Source organism: Dromaius novaehollandiae, chromosome 7 (genome assembly GCF_036370855.1).
Source record: "Dromaius novaehollandiae isolate bDroNov1 chromosome 7, bDroNov1.hap1, whole genome shotgun sequence".
Taxonomy (NCBI): domain Eukaryota; kingdom Metazoa; phylum Chordata; class Aves; order Casuariiformes; family Dromaiidae; genus Dromaius; species Dromaius novaehollandiae.
In genome coordinates, this window is record NC_088104.1 from 42249856 (window position 1) to 42266330 (window position 16475).

Consider the following 16475-nt stretch of genomic DNA (forward strand, 5'->3'; position numbering starts at 1 on the left):
ATCTAGTGATGTAAGTAAGAAAAGATGCATCTACTGGCTGAGAGTGAGGTTTTCAAAAGCTTTCAATACTTGTCATGGAAGCCAATTGTACAATGCCCACCAGCTTCTGTGAAAGAAGAGTTTATCTTGAATTCTTTCAGAAATTCCATGCTTAGTTTCAGTGGCATGAACTCATTCTTCACTGCCAGAAATGTTTTTGGTCTATTTTGCTTTCCTTTCTTTGGACTGTTTTTAAACTAGTGGGGATATTTGGAGAAATCCTTCAAATCTCTAAAACAGCTGGAATATTTAAACGTATTCATAGTCCAAAATACCATTCTACATGGAGTATAAAGCATAAAAAGTCCTGCTGCAACCTATATTTAACTGCAAATTATATCCTTAGATAGATCCAAAAATATTTACTTTCTTTTTCCCTTAAGTGAGTCAGTGGCAAACTTCCCGTAAAAGTCTGCTTAATGAATTGCAAAACACTAAGGTAAATTTTACCATTCTGGTACAAAAGAGGGTTCAAGCATGTTGTGAGTGCTGTGTATTTACCTGGAGTTGTGCTTCTATCCCAGGAGACTGTCAGGACCCCAGTATCGGGATTGGGCTCAAGATGCAGGTTGGTTGGTGGCGACAACGCTGCAAGCATTCAGACAAATGGTTCATTAATGGCACTGAGAATCGTGTGAACTCCCTCAACATCCCCTCTCCCCAGATTATATCCTCACCCTTCAAAATTAGCTAAAAAGATTCTCCTGAAGTTATGTCCCTGCACTGCATGAACCAGTGCTATTATCACCTATGCATCCAAAAGAACACTTTCTGGACAAAGATGGGAGGAAAGGACTAGAACTGACATGCCCCGAAGACAGCCATTTATCTGGAGAGCACATGGGAAGCACATGCAAGGAATAACCATGGAAAAGCAAACGTGTCATACGTGTAGTCACTCTCCGGATGATCGGAGTCTCTCTCTCCTGGCCGTCCATCAGGACTGTGAGGCTGTAGGTGTACTCTACTCCAGGGGTCAGGCCAGATATCACGATGCTGCCAGAATCAGAGATCACCTCCCGGGGAGCCTCTCCGCCTTGGCTTGGGCGCACACCCAGCTGCAGAGAAGCCACAAACAGTTTGCTTTTCAATCTCAGATGCTCCTATCGCAGAACTATCAGCATTTCGATGCATCAACCCACAAGAGCACCATGGGCCTGTATGCCTCATGACAACCGTTAATCCTGACCTTGTGTTTTAGGTAGCCTATGCTCAAGTTGGGTTGTTTCCTATCCCAGGGGCATGTACTCTAGGGGTATAAGCCTTCATGGACTCACTATCACACAGACTGTGGAGATGTAACCACAAGGGATGGAAAGACTTGGTTACAAAAGGTCTCGCTGGTGAACCTGACCGGGAGCCCAGAGAGCACACTTGCATTGTCCTTGGTGATCCCTAGACCTGCCCTCTGTAAGCAGCATGTCTTCTGCACCTCTTCCCTTTGTACTGCTATCTTCATTGTGGTCCGTACCACCAGCTTTAATTGATCCTCCCTACCACAGTTAAGCAAGAGGAAAAGAAACACAGGACTTTGTTTTCCCCTACCTTGAAGCCAATCCTTGGGGCAGGTGTCCAGGTGATGACAATAGAAGTCTCAGTCACTTCGGTGTTAAAAGGAGGAACAGAGCCAACAGGCTGATCTGTGAAGTGAACAGACAGAGTTGAAATCTAGTTGCTGTGATGGCACTGAACAGTTGGAGAACCTGACCCATAGCAGCCATAACAGCAAAAGCAAGATGAATTATATTACTTTCGAAAAATCCAGTGGTCTGGATTGCAACTGTCTACAATTAGACAGACAATTTCTGTCTGCTGGTAACTTGGATAGACACAGTATGCAAATAGTCTAATCACAGCTGTTGGTTTTTGTTCCTGAGCAAAACCAAAGTATTGAGGTAGGCATCACGAGTCCTCTGTCCACCCAACCCCAGTATTTTGGGGAAAGTTGTTCGTGGTATGGTAGATAAACTTTTCCTCAAAAAACAGTTTTTTCCTTCATCCACCATATGCCACTCAGTCAACAGAATGCAAGACCTTTTCTGTCATTCACTCATCCCAGCTAGGACCATCTCATCCCTTACCAATACCTTCAACATTTTTGAGGGAAGCATAGCAAAAGGAAGGCCAAAGTCTGAGGGGACTATGGGCTCATTCATATCTGTCAGGAGTATCACAGAGAAGCCAAAGCCCTTTCATTCCCCAGAATCAGTCTAGATAGCTCCACCAAATTTAATCAGAATTGACCACATGATTAGTGAACAGACTTGGTTCATTCATCTAGTCTTAAATTGGACTGTTTTCATTCTGATTGGCCAGAATTTGAAGGCAACATTCATCTGAGACACCCAGTCATCTCCTGAGTGGTTTTTTTTTTTTGTTTTTGTTTTTTTTTCTTTTTAAATATTTAAGGCTGTCTGTCAGCCAAAAGACCTTGGGGTAACCTTGCCAAGGTCAATAGTGTTATTCTGGTCAAATGTCAACCCTTATTTTAATTCCACATTGTTATAAAAGAAACCACATGCTCTTTTAAAAAGAGGATGTGGTTCGGGGCTTGGATGGTGAGGATTGTTTCATTTGAGTTCTGTTAATTTGTATCACTCCATCATCGTTATTTAAACAGCGAATCTATTTGTTCTTTCTAGAAGTATGTGTCGCTTCTTACAGAACTCCCTTTACTCCTGCAATTTGCTTAATATTTCTTTCAAGCAAACAGCATAAGTATGAAGGACTGAAATAAAAAAAATAAATAAATAAAGGGACAAAATTCATTACTGTCGGTTTCTATGTCTGCAGCTGATCTGCCTTACATGGTATTGTTGGACTTGAGAAATGACTGCTGTTTGCTTTATATAGGCTAATTACTCCTTGCTCATTTTATGGAAATTTTTGCTTTCCTCGATTTGTCATGCTGAAACCAAACAACTGGAAAAATCAAGTAAAATTAAGCTTCTTTGTCATTCAGTTCCCCCAAACTGAGGTATTAGTAGGGAGTTTCCATTTTTTGCTTTTAATCACCAAAAAACTGAAGCACGTTTTTACTGAAAGGTTTTTGATTCAAATAACTTATTCCCTGCCAAAGAGTTTAGAGAAGAACAAGGAGTATTTCCCAAGCAATTCTGCTGGGATGTTACTTCCAGAGGCTTTTTTCTGTGAACCAAGTCACAACAGCCACTTTCAGCACATGCCTGAAGTTTTGAAGAAGGACCAGGGCATCAGAGAAGAGGAATATGTGCATATTGTACTTACAAGTTGTGAAGACCCCAGTCTCCCTGTTGCTTTGCAAGTCGTCTTTCACTGCCACAAGGTACACTGTGTACTCAGTGGCCGGCTGCAGGTTCCTGAGAAGGTACTTGGTGGCAGAAGGTCCCACATTGTAGGTCTTTGGTTGGCCTCCTCTCGTGGGACCTGCAGTCAGTCGGTAGCCTGTGATCACCGCACGGGGCCGCGTCCACAACACTAACACTGTGTGCTCCGTGGTGTTGAGAAATCTCAGATTGGTGGGGGCATCGAGCTCTGGGGAAGAAAAAGCGTAACGTGTGTGAATTTTCCAGCTTAACCTCCTGCCAAAACATGCCTGCTTGTCATCCCCGCTTCCAAAGCGGGTCCACTTCCCCGCTTGAAAGCAGGGGTGTAAAGTGAGGCTCTTGAGCCTGTATTTTTCCCTTCGGGCATGAGTATAACAGCAGTGGAGAGAGATGGAGGGGGACCATGGGAGAGCTGGAACTAGAAGCAGAATAACTATATCCATGACTCTGTACCTTCAGGTAACCCTGCTTCCGGGCTGCAAGCAGAAATCACTGCATGTCACTGAGTGCTGAGCCAGGCAGATCAGCGTGTTCCGGTCTGCGCTGATTTGGGTCGCTGCCATACACGCCATCCCATGGGGAAGGCAGGCTCACAGCAGAGCCAAGGCAGATTACCCAACAGCTCTCGGGAATTTCAACGGTTTCTCATGAATGCTCAGCGTTTTTTAAAAATGAGTTCAGTTTAGACTCTTCAGCACAGGCAAGGAAACCTAACCTTAGTTTAGTTTGTTTTAAAACAAAATTATTCTTTCAGTTCTTTGCCCAGTCCACTCCCCACCAACCCCTTTTCCAAAAAGGGAAAAGGAAACAAAAAAGACACTCCTTACCATTTTAATACAGAAATAAGTCAATGAGTTTCTAGAGAAAAATATTTCCTAGATCTACTTAAAAATAATCATGCCATGGAACTCACTATGAAACAATTCTAAGCATGCTCATCTCCCCCATGGGACTATTGCAGCAGCTCTTATCGGACTTCCTCCCCTTTTGCAACTACCTCTGGATCAAGAGCAACCTTTGGGAAGCTGCTGAAGCTGCTAACTCAGAAAACTGCATAAACAAGAGCTTGAAGTGACATAGCTTTTTCAGGATTGTGCCAAGTCCAGTGAATCGTAGAGGTGTTGTTACCTTTGGCTGAGCCATTTGAGACAAGATGAAGGTCCGAGCAGGAGATACTTTGGCAGTTCTCTCCCACCAAAGGCACTGATAGCCCTGGCTGCAGTGAAAGTACATGGCAAGTTTCTCCACCTTTTCTAGGCCACAATCATATGTTGAAACTAAGATCAGTGAGAAGAGGCTCTATTCATGCTCTTTGAGGGCAAATGCTTTTAACCTGAGTAAATACTATTTTTTGTGATTAAATTAGATTTCATCAACTATTCCCCCCAGAATAGTTTGGATTCATGCCTTCCCAAGGTTTCAGTGGAAAGCAGTTTTTGCCCCAAAAAAGCTACTGTTTTCTTCCTTTTTTTCTTTGACTGGGGAGGAGGCAAGAGGAAGTGAGGACTCCCTTTTTCTACCACTTCCAGAGATGGGGAAAAGATAGTCCTAAAGCACAAAGAACGAGTGTGACACTCCCTAAGCTCATCTCCATCCAGTGGGTTGGGAATCAACTGTATCCTTTCTTGATACTTAGGTCTGTGTTAATTCCCATATGACAAGGATTGTCTCTTTCTGTGCCTTGTAGCCTACAGTCAGTTCCTTTCTGCACAATTTAATTTGCCAGCTCTATTAGGCTTTTATCACTTCCTCTCCCTATAGTAAAGGAAAAGGAAGATAAAAAGCCACACACACAGAGTTTATTTGTAGACTGCTCTGTAACAAAAGGCCAAAAAGCAAATTGCATTTACACCGTGGGAAGAGACTTTTGCTGCAGGGTTTTCCTTGGGAACTCTCAATGATTTCTTTTTCCCAGGACTTTCGATTACAGGATGCAATTTAAGTGAATACTTTCTAAAATGTGGTTTAGGCAAAGCAGTTAAGCGGATGAACATAGCCTATGGAAAACAATTCCAGACATTTGTTACTAGGCCTGTGCTGTCTGAATCAAATGTCTATGCTCTGATGTACACCTCTGTGTACGGATTTTCAGAGGGACTCTATGCCTAGCCAAGGCTCCTGGGAGCAGCCACAAAAACGTACAGATCTAGCTGAACTGAGCCTTTCTTGTTCAAAATGCTTTCAATAGACTTCAGACTCCTGGTCACAGCCTTGCTTTCAAAAGCCCCACTTGAAAGAGGATGGAGGGTGTTCATATCTGTGTTGCACTCAAATCAGATTCCTAAGTCAAAGGACAAATTTTAGGACTCCATACTGCCCATACAGTCAAGGGAGATTGGAAGAGGGAGAAGTACTGTTCATGGCCCCTAACTTTACAGATGTAAGTGAACAGTCTGAAAAAAGCCAGGCCTGTCTGATCCACTTCTCCTGGTTCAAGAAAGAACAGAGACAACCAGACAGAATGGATGCTAACTCTTCTTCCCACTGAAAACCTGTATCTCACCCAGTTCCTGCTCCTTTCTTCTCTGTGCTTCTGAAAGACAAAAGCAGTGACTGCCAAGACTGCATACTCTGCTTCTCACCTTGCCTCACACAGGTGACATGTTGCACAGCTACTAGATGATTAGCAGCTGGGTTGAGAGCACCTGCATGTCCCTTCCCCAAAAACACGCACTCCCTGTGGCCCTTATCCAGAAGGCATTGATATCACTGCAAACCAGTTCCCCAGGTTTCACTGGGATGACCCTAAATTGCTGAGGTGGCAAGATAGCCTACAAGAGAGTCTGCGGAAAGCCAGGTCAGGCAAAACTGAAATGCAGTCCCTTTAATGACAAGTCTTGTCCTTAACAGTGCTTATAGAATTCCTGCTGAAGGCAGTGGGAGCCAAATAGGTATGTAGCTGTCAGGAAGGAGATAGGGATTTTCGGAGAAGTCTAAGCAAGGCTCCTATGTCATACTGAAATCTGCCCTGAGGTATCCTTGAAATCACAGGCTGTGATCTGTGCTGTAAAAGAACTGCAGGGCCCATCAATTCTCAGCCTGTAATAAAAAAGTTGAATTCCAGCCATACGAAATTGTTTTAAAGTGCCATGAGAGTTAAACTCCCATTGGAAAGCCCTGGAGGAGGATAAATCTGCTGAAGAGATCACTGTTTGACTGAACGAATTCCCAGCCCTATCATCCTACTTATGGGATACCTTCTGGGCTAGGACTGTTGTACTTTAAGTGCTCTGTTTATATGTTTCTCTAAGCAACAGAAATATTAACTTCAAAAGGCTAGAAAAAAAAAAAAGAATATGAAGGAAAGACACTTACTGGTGGTTTGCTCTCCGGTCAAAGGTTTGCTTTCCCTGCCATGGCTTACAGCAAAGATCTTAAAGAGATAGGTTGTTCCTGGGAGCAGGTCAACAACTTCAGCAAAAGAGCTCCTGGTAACAGGCAGTCTCTGGCCATGCTGGCCAGGGCGATTGACAGGGATTACTTCTACCCGATAGCCAGACACGGTGCTCTCCGGTGGGGTCCACATGATGGTGACCTTGACATCAGAAACCTCCACAAACTGCAGATCTTTGGGTGAAGGAACTTCATCTGAGAGCAGAGAGACAATACAGAGTATTAGAGTGAGTCCTGACCAGTTGGCAGAAGAGGCCGCAGGAGTATGACATGGAAGAAAATAAGGGAGTTTTCACTGAACAACTGATAGCCCAAGAATATTTATCAAATAGAAAAATGCCATGGTAACTTTACCTTAAACATATATACACACATTCCCAGACAATATTCATGCAGACTGCACATTCAAAATGACATTACATGGCTTGAAGTACTTTATGCCTTGAGCTATAGATGATATATTGCTGTCACAAAAAGAACTGGAAAACCAGATGCACTATGCTGCAGAACTTCAAGTATATGCAGAACCAAAAGCTTGAAAAAGTACTCCCAGGGTTGGAAACGAGAACCTTTTTTTGAAAATTAAAGGGGAGTGTTTTAAAAACCCATGGCATGGTCAGAATGTCTATAATTAAGTTAAAATCCACCTTTTATAATTAAATAAATACAGGGGCTGATCTGGCCTTGCTGGAGTCAAAGAGAAAATCCAGTTTCTTCTATTTGGCCCACAGTACTGCACTATTGAATTCCTATGTTCAAATTGGGTTTCTTTAAATTAGGACTGATACTGCCCTGAAGTTAACCAAAGCACATTTTCAAAAGGTACAGATGCCAAACCATAAAATGGCTGAGCTGAGTTCATGCCTGGTAAATCCCCATTTGCAAACACATGTGCTTGCAACTTGCAGGACTGTCAAATTCCACTGCCGCCACATCAGATGCCTATTCTTTCACTATCTTTCTTTTGGTCTGGCTATTCAACCCAATTGGCTACTTAAAGAGCCCTGAAGCCAGTATTTTTTCAAATGTATGTGCCCTAAGTTTAGATCGTATAGCCTTACTTGGGCACATCAGCCAATGCTGAGCAACCTCCCATCTCCACTAACTGCAGTGGGAAATAACAGTTAGGTCTGAAAGGGACAGGGGAAGTCAGGTGAACCATTCAGATTTGTATTGTGGTATCTAGATATATAACCTTAAACATCTGCAGCCCAAGTACTGAGGCAAAATGATTTACCAGGCTTGTAAGATCTCTTAGGATAATCCGCCTGGGACAACTTAGGAAACTCTGATCTTTTTTTTCCAAAGACGCAGCTTTACAATGCAAAACCAATCTTTTGACATCTCTGCAGTCTGATCCCTAGGTATTACAACTCTACAAACGCAAAGTGGTGGCTTGAGTGTGTCAGTCCATGAGAAAGATAGGACTTTGCTACAGAACTTCATTATCAGTGATGTTTATAATAATAAAACAGACGAGAAAAACAGAGTTAGTTAAGAGTCCATTCAAGGATTCAATGGCACTACTCGTTTAGCCAGAGCAACGCTAACTTGCATTGCTATTTGGCTCCACATGCTGTCAGAAAATCCTTTTGAGTTACTGATACCCAGAACATGCTGGCCATTACCTGTGCGTGGGACACCTGTGGTTTCCTGCTGGATGAAGACAGGAGTACTCTCTTGATTTTCTTCCACTGCATAGATGCTGATGTTGTACTGAACGCCTGGCATTAAGTCACTGAGCGTTACGGAGGTAGCAGTGTCAGGCAGGTTGAGCTCTGTGCTGCTGCCTTCCACAGAGGGTGTGTAGATAATTCTGTAGCCTAAAGCAAGAGAGGTATATTTAGTCCTCAGACACAATCAGTAAACCAGCACAGGGAACACTAGAAATGAGAACTAAATGGATCTCCCCACTGACGCTTCATAAAAACAATCCTGAACTTCAGTGGTACTTGTGGCCCCCCTTTGCTCAAGTCCCATCTACAGATCATATGTTCATAATGCCTTGTAATACACAACCTGACCCGGAGCAGAACATTCCTGAGCTTTGACATGCATATTTAGGGTCTATGCAGTTCTCATGTTTTCTTTGGGATGGTCTGGATGACAGATATACAGAGAAGGTCATCGTGCTTGTTTGTTTAACCCAAATCCAATAGGAGCCATTTTGCATCCAGCCGTATGAATCGCAAGTTCAAACAGTGAAACCCTTTCAGCTGCACGCCCAGCCAAGCAAGTGCTGGGCTGCTCATGTGCTTTGCAGCTGGTCTCCTAGACCGGGCAGAATTAATGCACCCACCCTCCAACCCAGGGTTACACTTCTTGCTACATTTCAGATTCCACCAATAGTGCAGAATAGGTGCACTCCAGTTAGTCAAACCTGTGATTGGAGCCTGTGGTCTGCTCCAGCTAATGACAATTGACGTGTCATCTACACTTTCCACGGTGTGCTCAGGAGGTGCATCAGGAGCTGTTTAAGGGAATAACAGAGGAGAACAGCAAGTGTGAGGATGTGATGTGACAAAAATTCACTGAGCAAACAATTCACTGAAGAGCTGCTTTCAAAGCACAGCAACACCCACCCACACATACCTGTAGTCTGTGAAGTAGACAAAATCAGGTTCTGCTCTCCTTCTTCAGAGATCTGGTAGACATTAACAATGTACTTGCGACCAGGAAGCAAGTCAGGGATGTTGACAGAAGTAGCTGTGCTTGGAAGATCTAAGAGAGAAAGGCAGGAGAGAAAGAAAACAGAAGCACCTTAGCAATTCTCCTGTCTTCTCATCAAGTGAAATAACAGAGACCTCTCTTCCTATCTGGGCTGAATAACAGTTTTTTGTGATAAGAGAGTGATTGTTCTGTAACATATCTTTAGTTCACATCAGAAAAGTTGTGTGAAGAGCTGGAACAGTTCTGTACACTCAGCAAGCAGGCAACACCTAGGACAGCAAGGGCTGGGGTGTGATATGGACAGGGAAGCTGGAGAAGTACCCCACTACACTCTGCTGGCCTTTAGCTATCCCAGCTGAGTACTCGTTTCACACCCATAACTGTCACATTTTCGATATAGAAAAACCTGAAAGAATTTTTACATGAATAGCTCATGTGGAAAGACTGAGTCATGAGTAGGGATGAATGACACAGTGAGGACTGATAAGCTCCTCTCCCCCCATCCCTTCCCCCAGATGTCCACCTACACTCCAGATGTAGGAAATTCCCCATGAAGCAGCTCCTTTCTGGCCAGACAGCAGCCAAGCATCTTAAGGGAAACAGGGAACTGCCTTCAGTTTACCTTAAAACTTCTGCCTGTAGACAGATGAACTTAGGAGCTGCTTCACAACACAGCTCGTCAGCGTACTGGCTGCCCAGACAGCCAAGGAAGATGGTGCCATTGCTGGCAGTCCCAGCGTAAGCCATTCCTACTCATAAGTGCAAGCCTGCAAGCTTGGCAGGGGCAGCAGTCCAGCAAGAGCTATGGGGTCAAAGGATTATTGTTCTTTTTCTCATGTTGTTCTTCTGTCATACATATGGCCTAATAAATGTTTTAACTTCAAATCTTTGTGAGATACTGCTATTACCATCATTAAGAAAGGAAATAAGGAAAAAGATTAAGATTAAGTTCTGTGTGGTGACACAGGCTCTATAGCAGACATAGAAAAAGTGGGTTCGACTCCTAGGTGAGTCCAGTGCCTTTAACCAGCCTCCTGGCTTAGCTAAAATGCCACGTTATCAAAAGCAAGCACTATCCGATCCAAACAAAACAACTGACAGAGTGGACTAGGACAGAGATCTGTTGAATAACGAGTAGCCAAGAGACAGTAAATGGGAAATACAGCTCTGTCCATTCTGATGCAAGGACAAAGGGGGTAACAAAGGAAGTTAGCCAGGTGGCAGGTTCAAAAAATACAGATTTGGTTCTTCTTGGCTGCAAAGCTGCTCACTTCAGGATACTGTGGAAGCTATTAAGTTTACATGAGTCTTAAAGTCATGGGTGGAAAAAAGGTCTATCCACACTTATTGAAAGAAGGACACTACCTCTGGCTCAGGGAGCTCTGAGCTACAGGACCCTGTGAAAGCATGATGAGGCACTGCTACATACGTTCCTTGTTCTCATACCCTTCCTTAGGCATGAACTTATGGCCATTGATGGAGAAAGGACAGTGAACAAGGTGAGCTTTTAATCTGAGCTAGTATGACCACTCTTAAAAGATGGCAAAATCCTCACCCTTTACCCCAGGTATGCAGATTGTCACAGAAAACAACCATCTACTGTAAGTGATGCAGTGGTCTAGTAGACTCAAACTCTGTCTCACCAAGATACTGCGGCTCATCACCCTCTTCGCTCAGCTCATATTCAACACGGAATCCAGAAACGGTGTCAGAAGCAGAAACCCAGGAGACAACGAAGCTGCTGGCTGTGATTTCAGTGACCGACTCGGAAGTAGCAACCATGGGAGGAAGAAGAGTTGTTTCTCCTGAAACAGTGTTGCCTACAAAAGAAGAAAGAAGTTTAAATAACTATTGCCAGTTACACATTAACTGGGATGCACATCGATACAATGTCAATGGGAAACTATCTACTGGGGGAAAGACTAAGAGTAGGGAAACTATCACATGGGGAGATTAGGTATTACTGGGTGCCACTCGACCCCACCATTCAACTTACTCGTCACTGCTGTGGTGCTGGTTGTGGTAAAATCAAAGCGAGTGACTTCTTTGTGGCCATACTGCTGAACACTGATGAGCTGTCCTTCATATATGACACCAGGCTTCAGGCCTGAGATGGTGTAGGAGTTCAGGTGACCAGGGATGGTGGCTTCCTTCCAGTGCTTTCCAGCATTTTTCTGCAAGAACAAGGACACTCATATCTTAAGAGACTCCACAGCCTGCAAGCAGCGGTTTCCAGTGACCTAACCTGCTGCATGGTTACTTAGTACTGTGATATCTGAACACACGACTGGAACAGTTAATGCACATCGAGCCAAGTCAAAGGAGATGAGAAAGGCATGCCAAGAAGCAGGGCTAGTAGCATTTTGGGTGATTAAGTTTTACTGGGGTAAAGCCAAAGCAATCTAGTTTGTACCTTAACAGAAGCCTTATTTGTAATGTATGCACTAAAGTCATACCTTTATCAAAAAGGCAATAAGGCATAAGAAATGGCTGGAAAATACATATTTGAAGGCTGTTTGCAGTAACACTAAGCCATCATCTGAAAACAATATAGAGAACAGTTCTTCCCTTCTAACCTGTGTTTGAACTCTTTGGAAGCTCTAAAATAAGGATCCATTCTCTGAGGTTTGTACCCCAGTGCTTTAAAGTCCATTTCATTCAGGCCTTGATCCAAGATACACTCAAGTCTGTAGAAAGACCTGAGTGCCTTTAATGGCTTTGGATCAGGGCCTTTATTGTTCTCTTTAATAAGAGGCCGCATTGAGGTACTAGTGTTCTTAATGATTAAGCAGTCTTTTGTGAAACTGTCCTCTGGGGAACTTAAACACAACTCATCTGCATTGGTTAAAACAAATCATTCCTCAGATGTGAATAAGCCAACAAGCAGCGGTTAACCAGCCTTGGCTTAGGCTTTACAGAAGAAGGGAGATGATTGTTTGTTTAATCCTATGCTGGCTGTTTATATCTTCATATCCTACGCATTTTTACCTCCTCACAACTATCCCAGTTGTCTGTGGACATGCACATGGTACTAAAACAGTGTTTCTTAGGATGAGGAAACTTTCATACAGATTTACATTATTTAAAGTGAGCAAGAATATGAAGTTAGCCTGCTCACTGTGCTCGTGCTTTTGTTAATAAGATCTTTCATAAACAGTGACCAGTAGTGCTCACGCACAAAAACTGCAAGTATTTATACAGCACTGGTCATCTTTGATCCTCAAAGTAACTGTTGTCCTTGACAGGACAAGGACACTGAATTAGCAACTTAAGCTCGCTAAAAACATGTCAGCCATTTCTTTGAGCCACTAGAAAAAGCCAAATAAAATATTTTTGAACAAAAGGGGAATCTTCATGAAGAAACGTGCAAGTTCTCATTGAAAAGAAAAACTAAATGAGGACTCCACAGGTGAAAGCCTTGTACTGCTAAGAACTATGTGTTTCTGGGGCTCAGAGTGCAGCTATTGGTCTGGATGAACGTGGCACTCACCGGTCTCCAGCGCAGAATGTACTTGGTGATGTGAGATGGTTCAGGTGCGTTCCACTGGATGGGGTGGGAGTTTGGTTGATTGGTGCTCTCTGTAATGATCACCTGAACAGGTCCAGTTGCCCCTGAAATAAAAAGATTTCCATTTTCAACATAATGATGTTTTCCTTCGGCCTTTGTTGCCAAGTCAAAAAAGGAGGAAGAGTGTGTGGCTCACTACACACACTGGAAGTAAGTCATATTTTCATTCTGTCCTTAATGCTTTTAGTGCTCAACAGAAAACTGATGAATCAGGAAGTATATTCTGTGGTGGAGTTAGCATGTGCTGTTTGGGTGAACTTCTCATGAGTTATCAATGAAACAGAAGACTGAAGTGAGCAAAACAAAGTCATAGTTCAAGAAGAGGGAGCTTCTCAGTATCTGACTATTTTGATCAACTATTATCTTCTGCAATTGGGATTAATTAAAAAAAAAAAAAATCACTGACAAGAAATCCTGTTGCATGGTGGAGGCAAACTTCTGATCTGATCTTGAGTACTCCCTGCTAAGAGACACTAGCCTTTCCACTAGCCTTTTACTATTTTACTACATTTCCTAATCAATTACTTTGAAATACTGTACTTTCATGACTCTGGAGCACTTTGTAGATGATGAGGCTTTTCTTGTATGCACAAACCAAATCAGAAAGGTAGCAGAAGGCTTGAGACAAATCAGGCCCGTAAACACACAAAAATACAAGTTCAGTAGTGCTCTAATGCTTAAGGCTACCCATTTCTTCTGTCTACAGATTTGGCTAGATTAGGCCCAACAAGCATGTTTTCCCCCCAAGGCTCTCTAGGTAGAGAAGAAAAGGTTTTATGATCCCATGGTTCTCCTTTTAGTCCCTCCTGCTCCCCGCTGGGGAGGTCTCACTGAATGCTTAGCAGCACTGCACTCATACGTTGGTTCTCAGAAAATATCAGCAATAAGCAGCCTAGAATCTGCAGGTAAATGTGCTTCTTTAGCCATTAAATACCTCTTACCCACACACACTTCTATTTATAATTTATTTGGACAACTGTGTAACATATATACTTGCCCCATATTTAACAGGACTTCCAGCCAAACAAACCTGTGCCCACACACAGAATGTTTCAAAGCTCACCTAACCCCAAACCTACATTCAGAAACACTAGATTTGGTTTATTTACACATTTCCAGTCACTCTTATGTCTAAAGAAAGCCCAAAGCCCTGGTCTCCAGTCTGGAGGCGTGCATATTTCACATAGCTCAGGGAGATGTTTGTTTTAGCAGTCTGACAGGAGTCAATGAAGCTCAGCAAGCCCCAGTAAAGAAACTCCTGAGGAAATAAAAAAGCCAAAGAAGGCCTGCTTCATATTCTAAGAAAGGCAGTCCCTGGTTCTGCCTGCTGAGTGTCATATTCCTTGTCCCTGGCTCATTGGCTCTATGGCCACAGAGAAAGAGCCAGCTGGGTTGTTGACAAGGCTGCTGAGTATAGGTCTGGCTCAATGTCATGCTGCAGCAAAGACCTTCCATATGACGTGAAGCAAGTCATATAGAGAAGAGGTACTCGTGCCATTTATGCAAGGCATTTAGCAGACTTTAAAGGTGCTAGTCCCCTCCTACAGCCAGGACCCTGAAATTATAACCCTCTCTCTGCACAAGATGATCAGCCTCAGGTTCCCTCTCCAACCTCACAGGGTGCTTAGGGGATAAATACATTGCAGCTACTGAGCAGACTGATACTTTTTAACTTGTCTTGATATGAAAATAGAGAATCAGCTCTTCAGTGAAGCTGCCATATCCAGTTCTGATCAAGTTCCTCCACATTTATGCTGGGAGTTGAGTTGGGAAACAAATGACATGAGTTTAGTCTTCCCCTCCCAGAAGAGGAGCCACAACCCCACCATCTTAATATTTCATTTCATTCAGAGTAAGACACTGGCAGTTGCAACCTTAAACAGGAAAGTAAAGAGATTCCTCTTATCATGTTCTGTTCAGGGGACAGAAACAGAACAAACCAACAAACAGAAGCATTGACTCTAACTATAAAGATTTCCTGGAACTGACTGGGCAAATGAAAGTTCAAATATTTAATTTCAGGGCAATGATCAGGGAAAAGGCCTCATTCTGTGGTGGATTTTGCTTCTGTAGTGAGTGGGAAAAGAAAGACCCTACATTTGGTAGTTTGAGGAAATAGAAACTTAAGGCTGCAAATGTGATATTGCTAAATACCAAGAGGCAATCTAAACTCAGGTTGTGTGAACTCATAGTCATTCTCTAAATGAAGTCTGGCCTCAGAAGCAGCTGTGAACAGCCTGGCTCCCCCTTTCTAAACATGACACCTGTATGTGTCTGCCAAGAAGGGCAAAGAAATGGTTCTGTTCTAAAAGCAGGCCAAAAAGATCACTTGAGCCACTAAGAAAGAGTCCCCCAAGGTTGGGAGCACCTGCAGATTACAAACCATGAGCAGGCCTGGAGAGCTACAGAAATCAAATATTTGCTTTTGGTGATATGCAGCAGAAATCACTTCCACTTATTAGGAGTTGAAAGTGATATGAATGATGTACAGAAGCCTGAGGAGGTGAAGGATGGGAAAAGCTTTCCTCATGTTTTACTCAGAAGATGAGTTATCTGTTGGGTTTCTTACCAGGATAGGTCTGCAGTGGCTGGCAGTGCCATTCTCCAATACCACGGCCGTAGCAATAACACTGGTATCTGACACCATGGACGTACTTCTCCCATGAATCTCCAATCTGGTAAAAGGTACGGGTTTCCGAATCTTGGCACTGATCTAAAGGCACAAAAGACACAGTTACCACACCACATGCTATGGAAACTGTCGTGGAGAACCTAAGCCAAAAATCAGAAGATACCCTTGTGCAAAAAAAGTTAACACCAATGTTTACTTGCAAATATTACTACATACAAAGAAAGCAGCAACAGAAATTGAATCTCAGATCAAGGTCCTTGATATATCAGCGCATGTGTTAAGTCAGATATTGGGGAGCTAATTCAGTAGTGATACATTTCTTAAAATACTGTTAAGTAGAGGCACATACAGGACAGGTCCACCTGACAAGCTTCCCAGTAAAGTCAACAGGGGGAGGGAAGGCGTCCTTCAAGAAAGGATTTATTTTTCACTATAATTGTAGAACCCAATTATGCTCCAGTCTACTAAGTCCATCTCTCATCCAAAGCTGAACCATGCTGCTCTCAAAGAAATCAATGACAAAATTCCTACTGGCTTCAGCAGAATCCAGTCATACTGCGAGTCTGAAGTGACCGCTTAACTTTCAGCAGAGTCATTCCAGATTTACCATTGTATGAACCAAAGAAGGATAGATCAAATCCTAAAATCAGCTTATCTTGTGTAAATACAGCACAGCAGTGCTTCAATACACTTCCTACTCCGACTTATATTCATATTTCTGGCTCAATGGAAATTCTGTGAGAACCAATACTATGCTTGTTTGGATAAACAGAAGCCTAGTTTAGAAAGACAACAAAAATTAAATCAACAGCACTTTTGAAGATTGCTGAACTCATCCCCTATCTCCCTTTTTAAAAAAGCGATTTTC

At 43.0% G+C, this 16475-nt stretch overlaps 1 protein-coding gene across 5 annotated transcripts in view; it reads right to left on the bottom strand.

The window, feature by feature from the left end:
• FN1 (fibronectin 1) overlaps window positions 1-16475 on the bottom strand; it is a 55956-nt gene that overhangs the window by 24593 nt on the left and 14888 nt on the right. For all 5 annotated transcript variants that reach the window (XM_064515360.1, XM_064515359.1, XM_064515358.1 and 2 more), the window contains exons 12-23: window positions 15545-15688; window positions 12898-13019; window positions 11404-11581; window positions 11051-11227; window positions 9330-9458; window positions 9118-9207; window positions 8366-8560; window positions 6660-6932; window positions 3286-3552; window positions 1585-1679; window positions 929-1097; window positions 541-627 (exon numbers count right to left, since the gene is read on the bottom strand). In XM_064515360.1, the coding sequence (XP_064371430.1) occupies window positions 541-627; window positions 929-1097; window positions 1585-1679; window positions 3286-3552; window positions 6660-6932; window positions 8366-8560; window positions 9118-9207; window positions 9330-9458; window positions 11051-11227; window positions 11404-11581; window positions 12898-13019; window positions 15545-15688 (1926 nt within the window). The remainder of the gene's footprint in view (window positions 1-540; window positions 628-928; window positions 1098-1584; window positions 1680-3285; window positions 3553-6659; window positions 6933-8365; window positions 8561-9117; window positions 9208-9329; window positions 9459-11050; window positions 11228-11403; window positions 11582-12897; window positions 13020-15544; window positions 15689-16475) is intronic.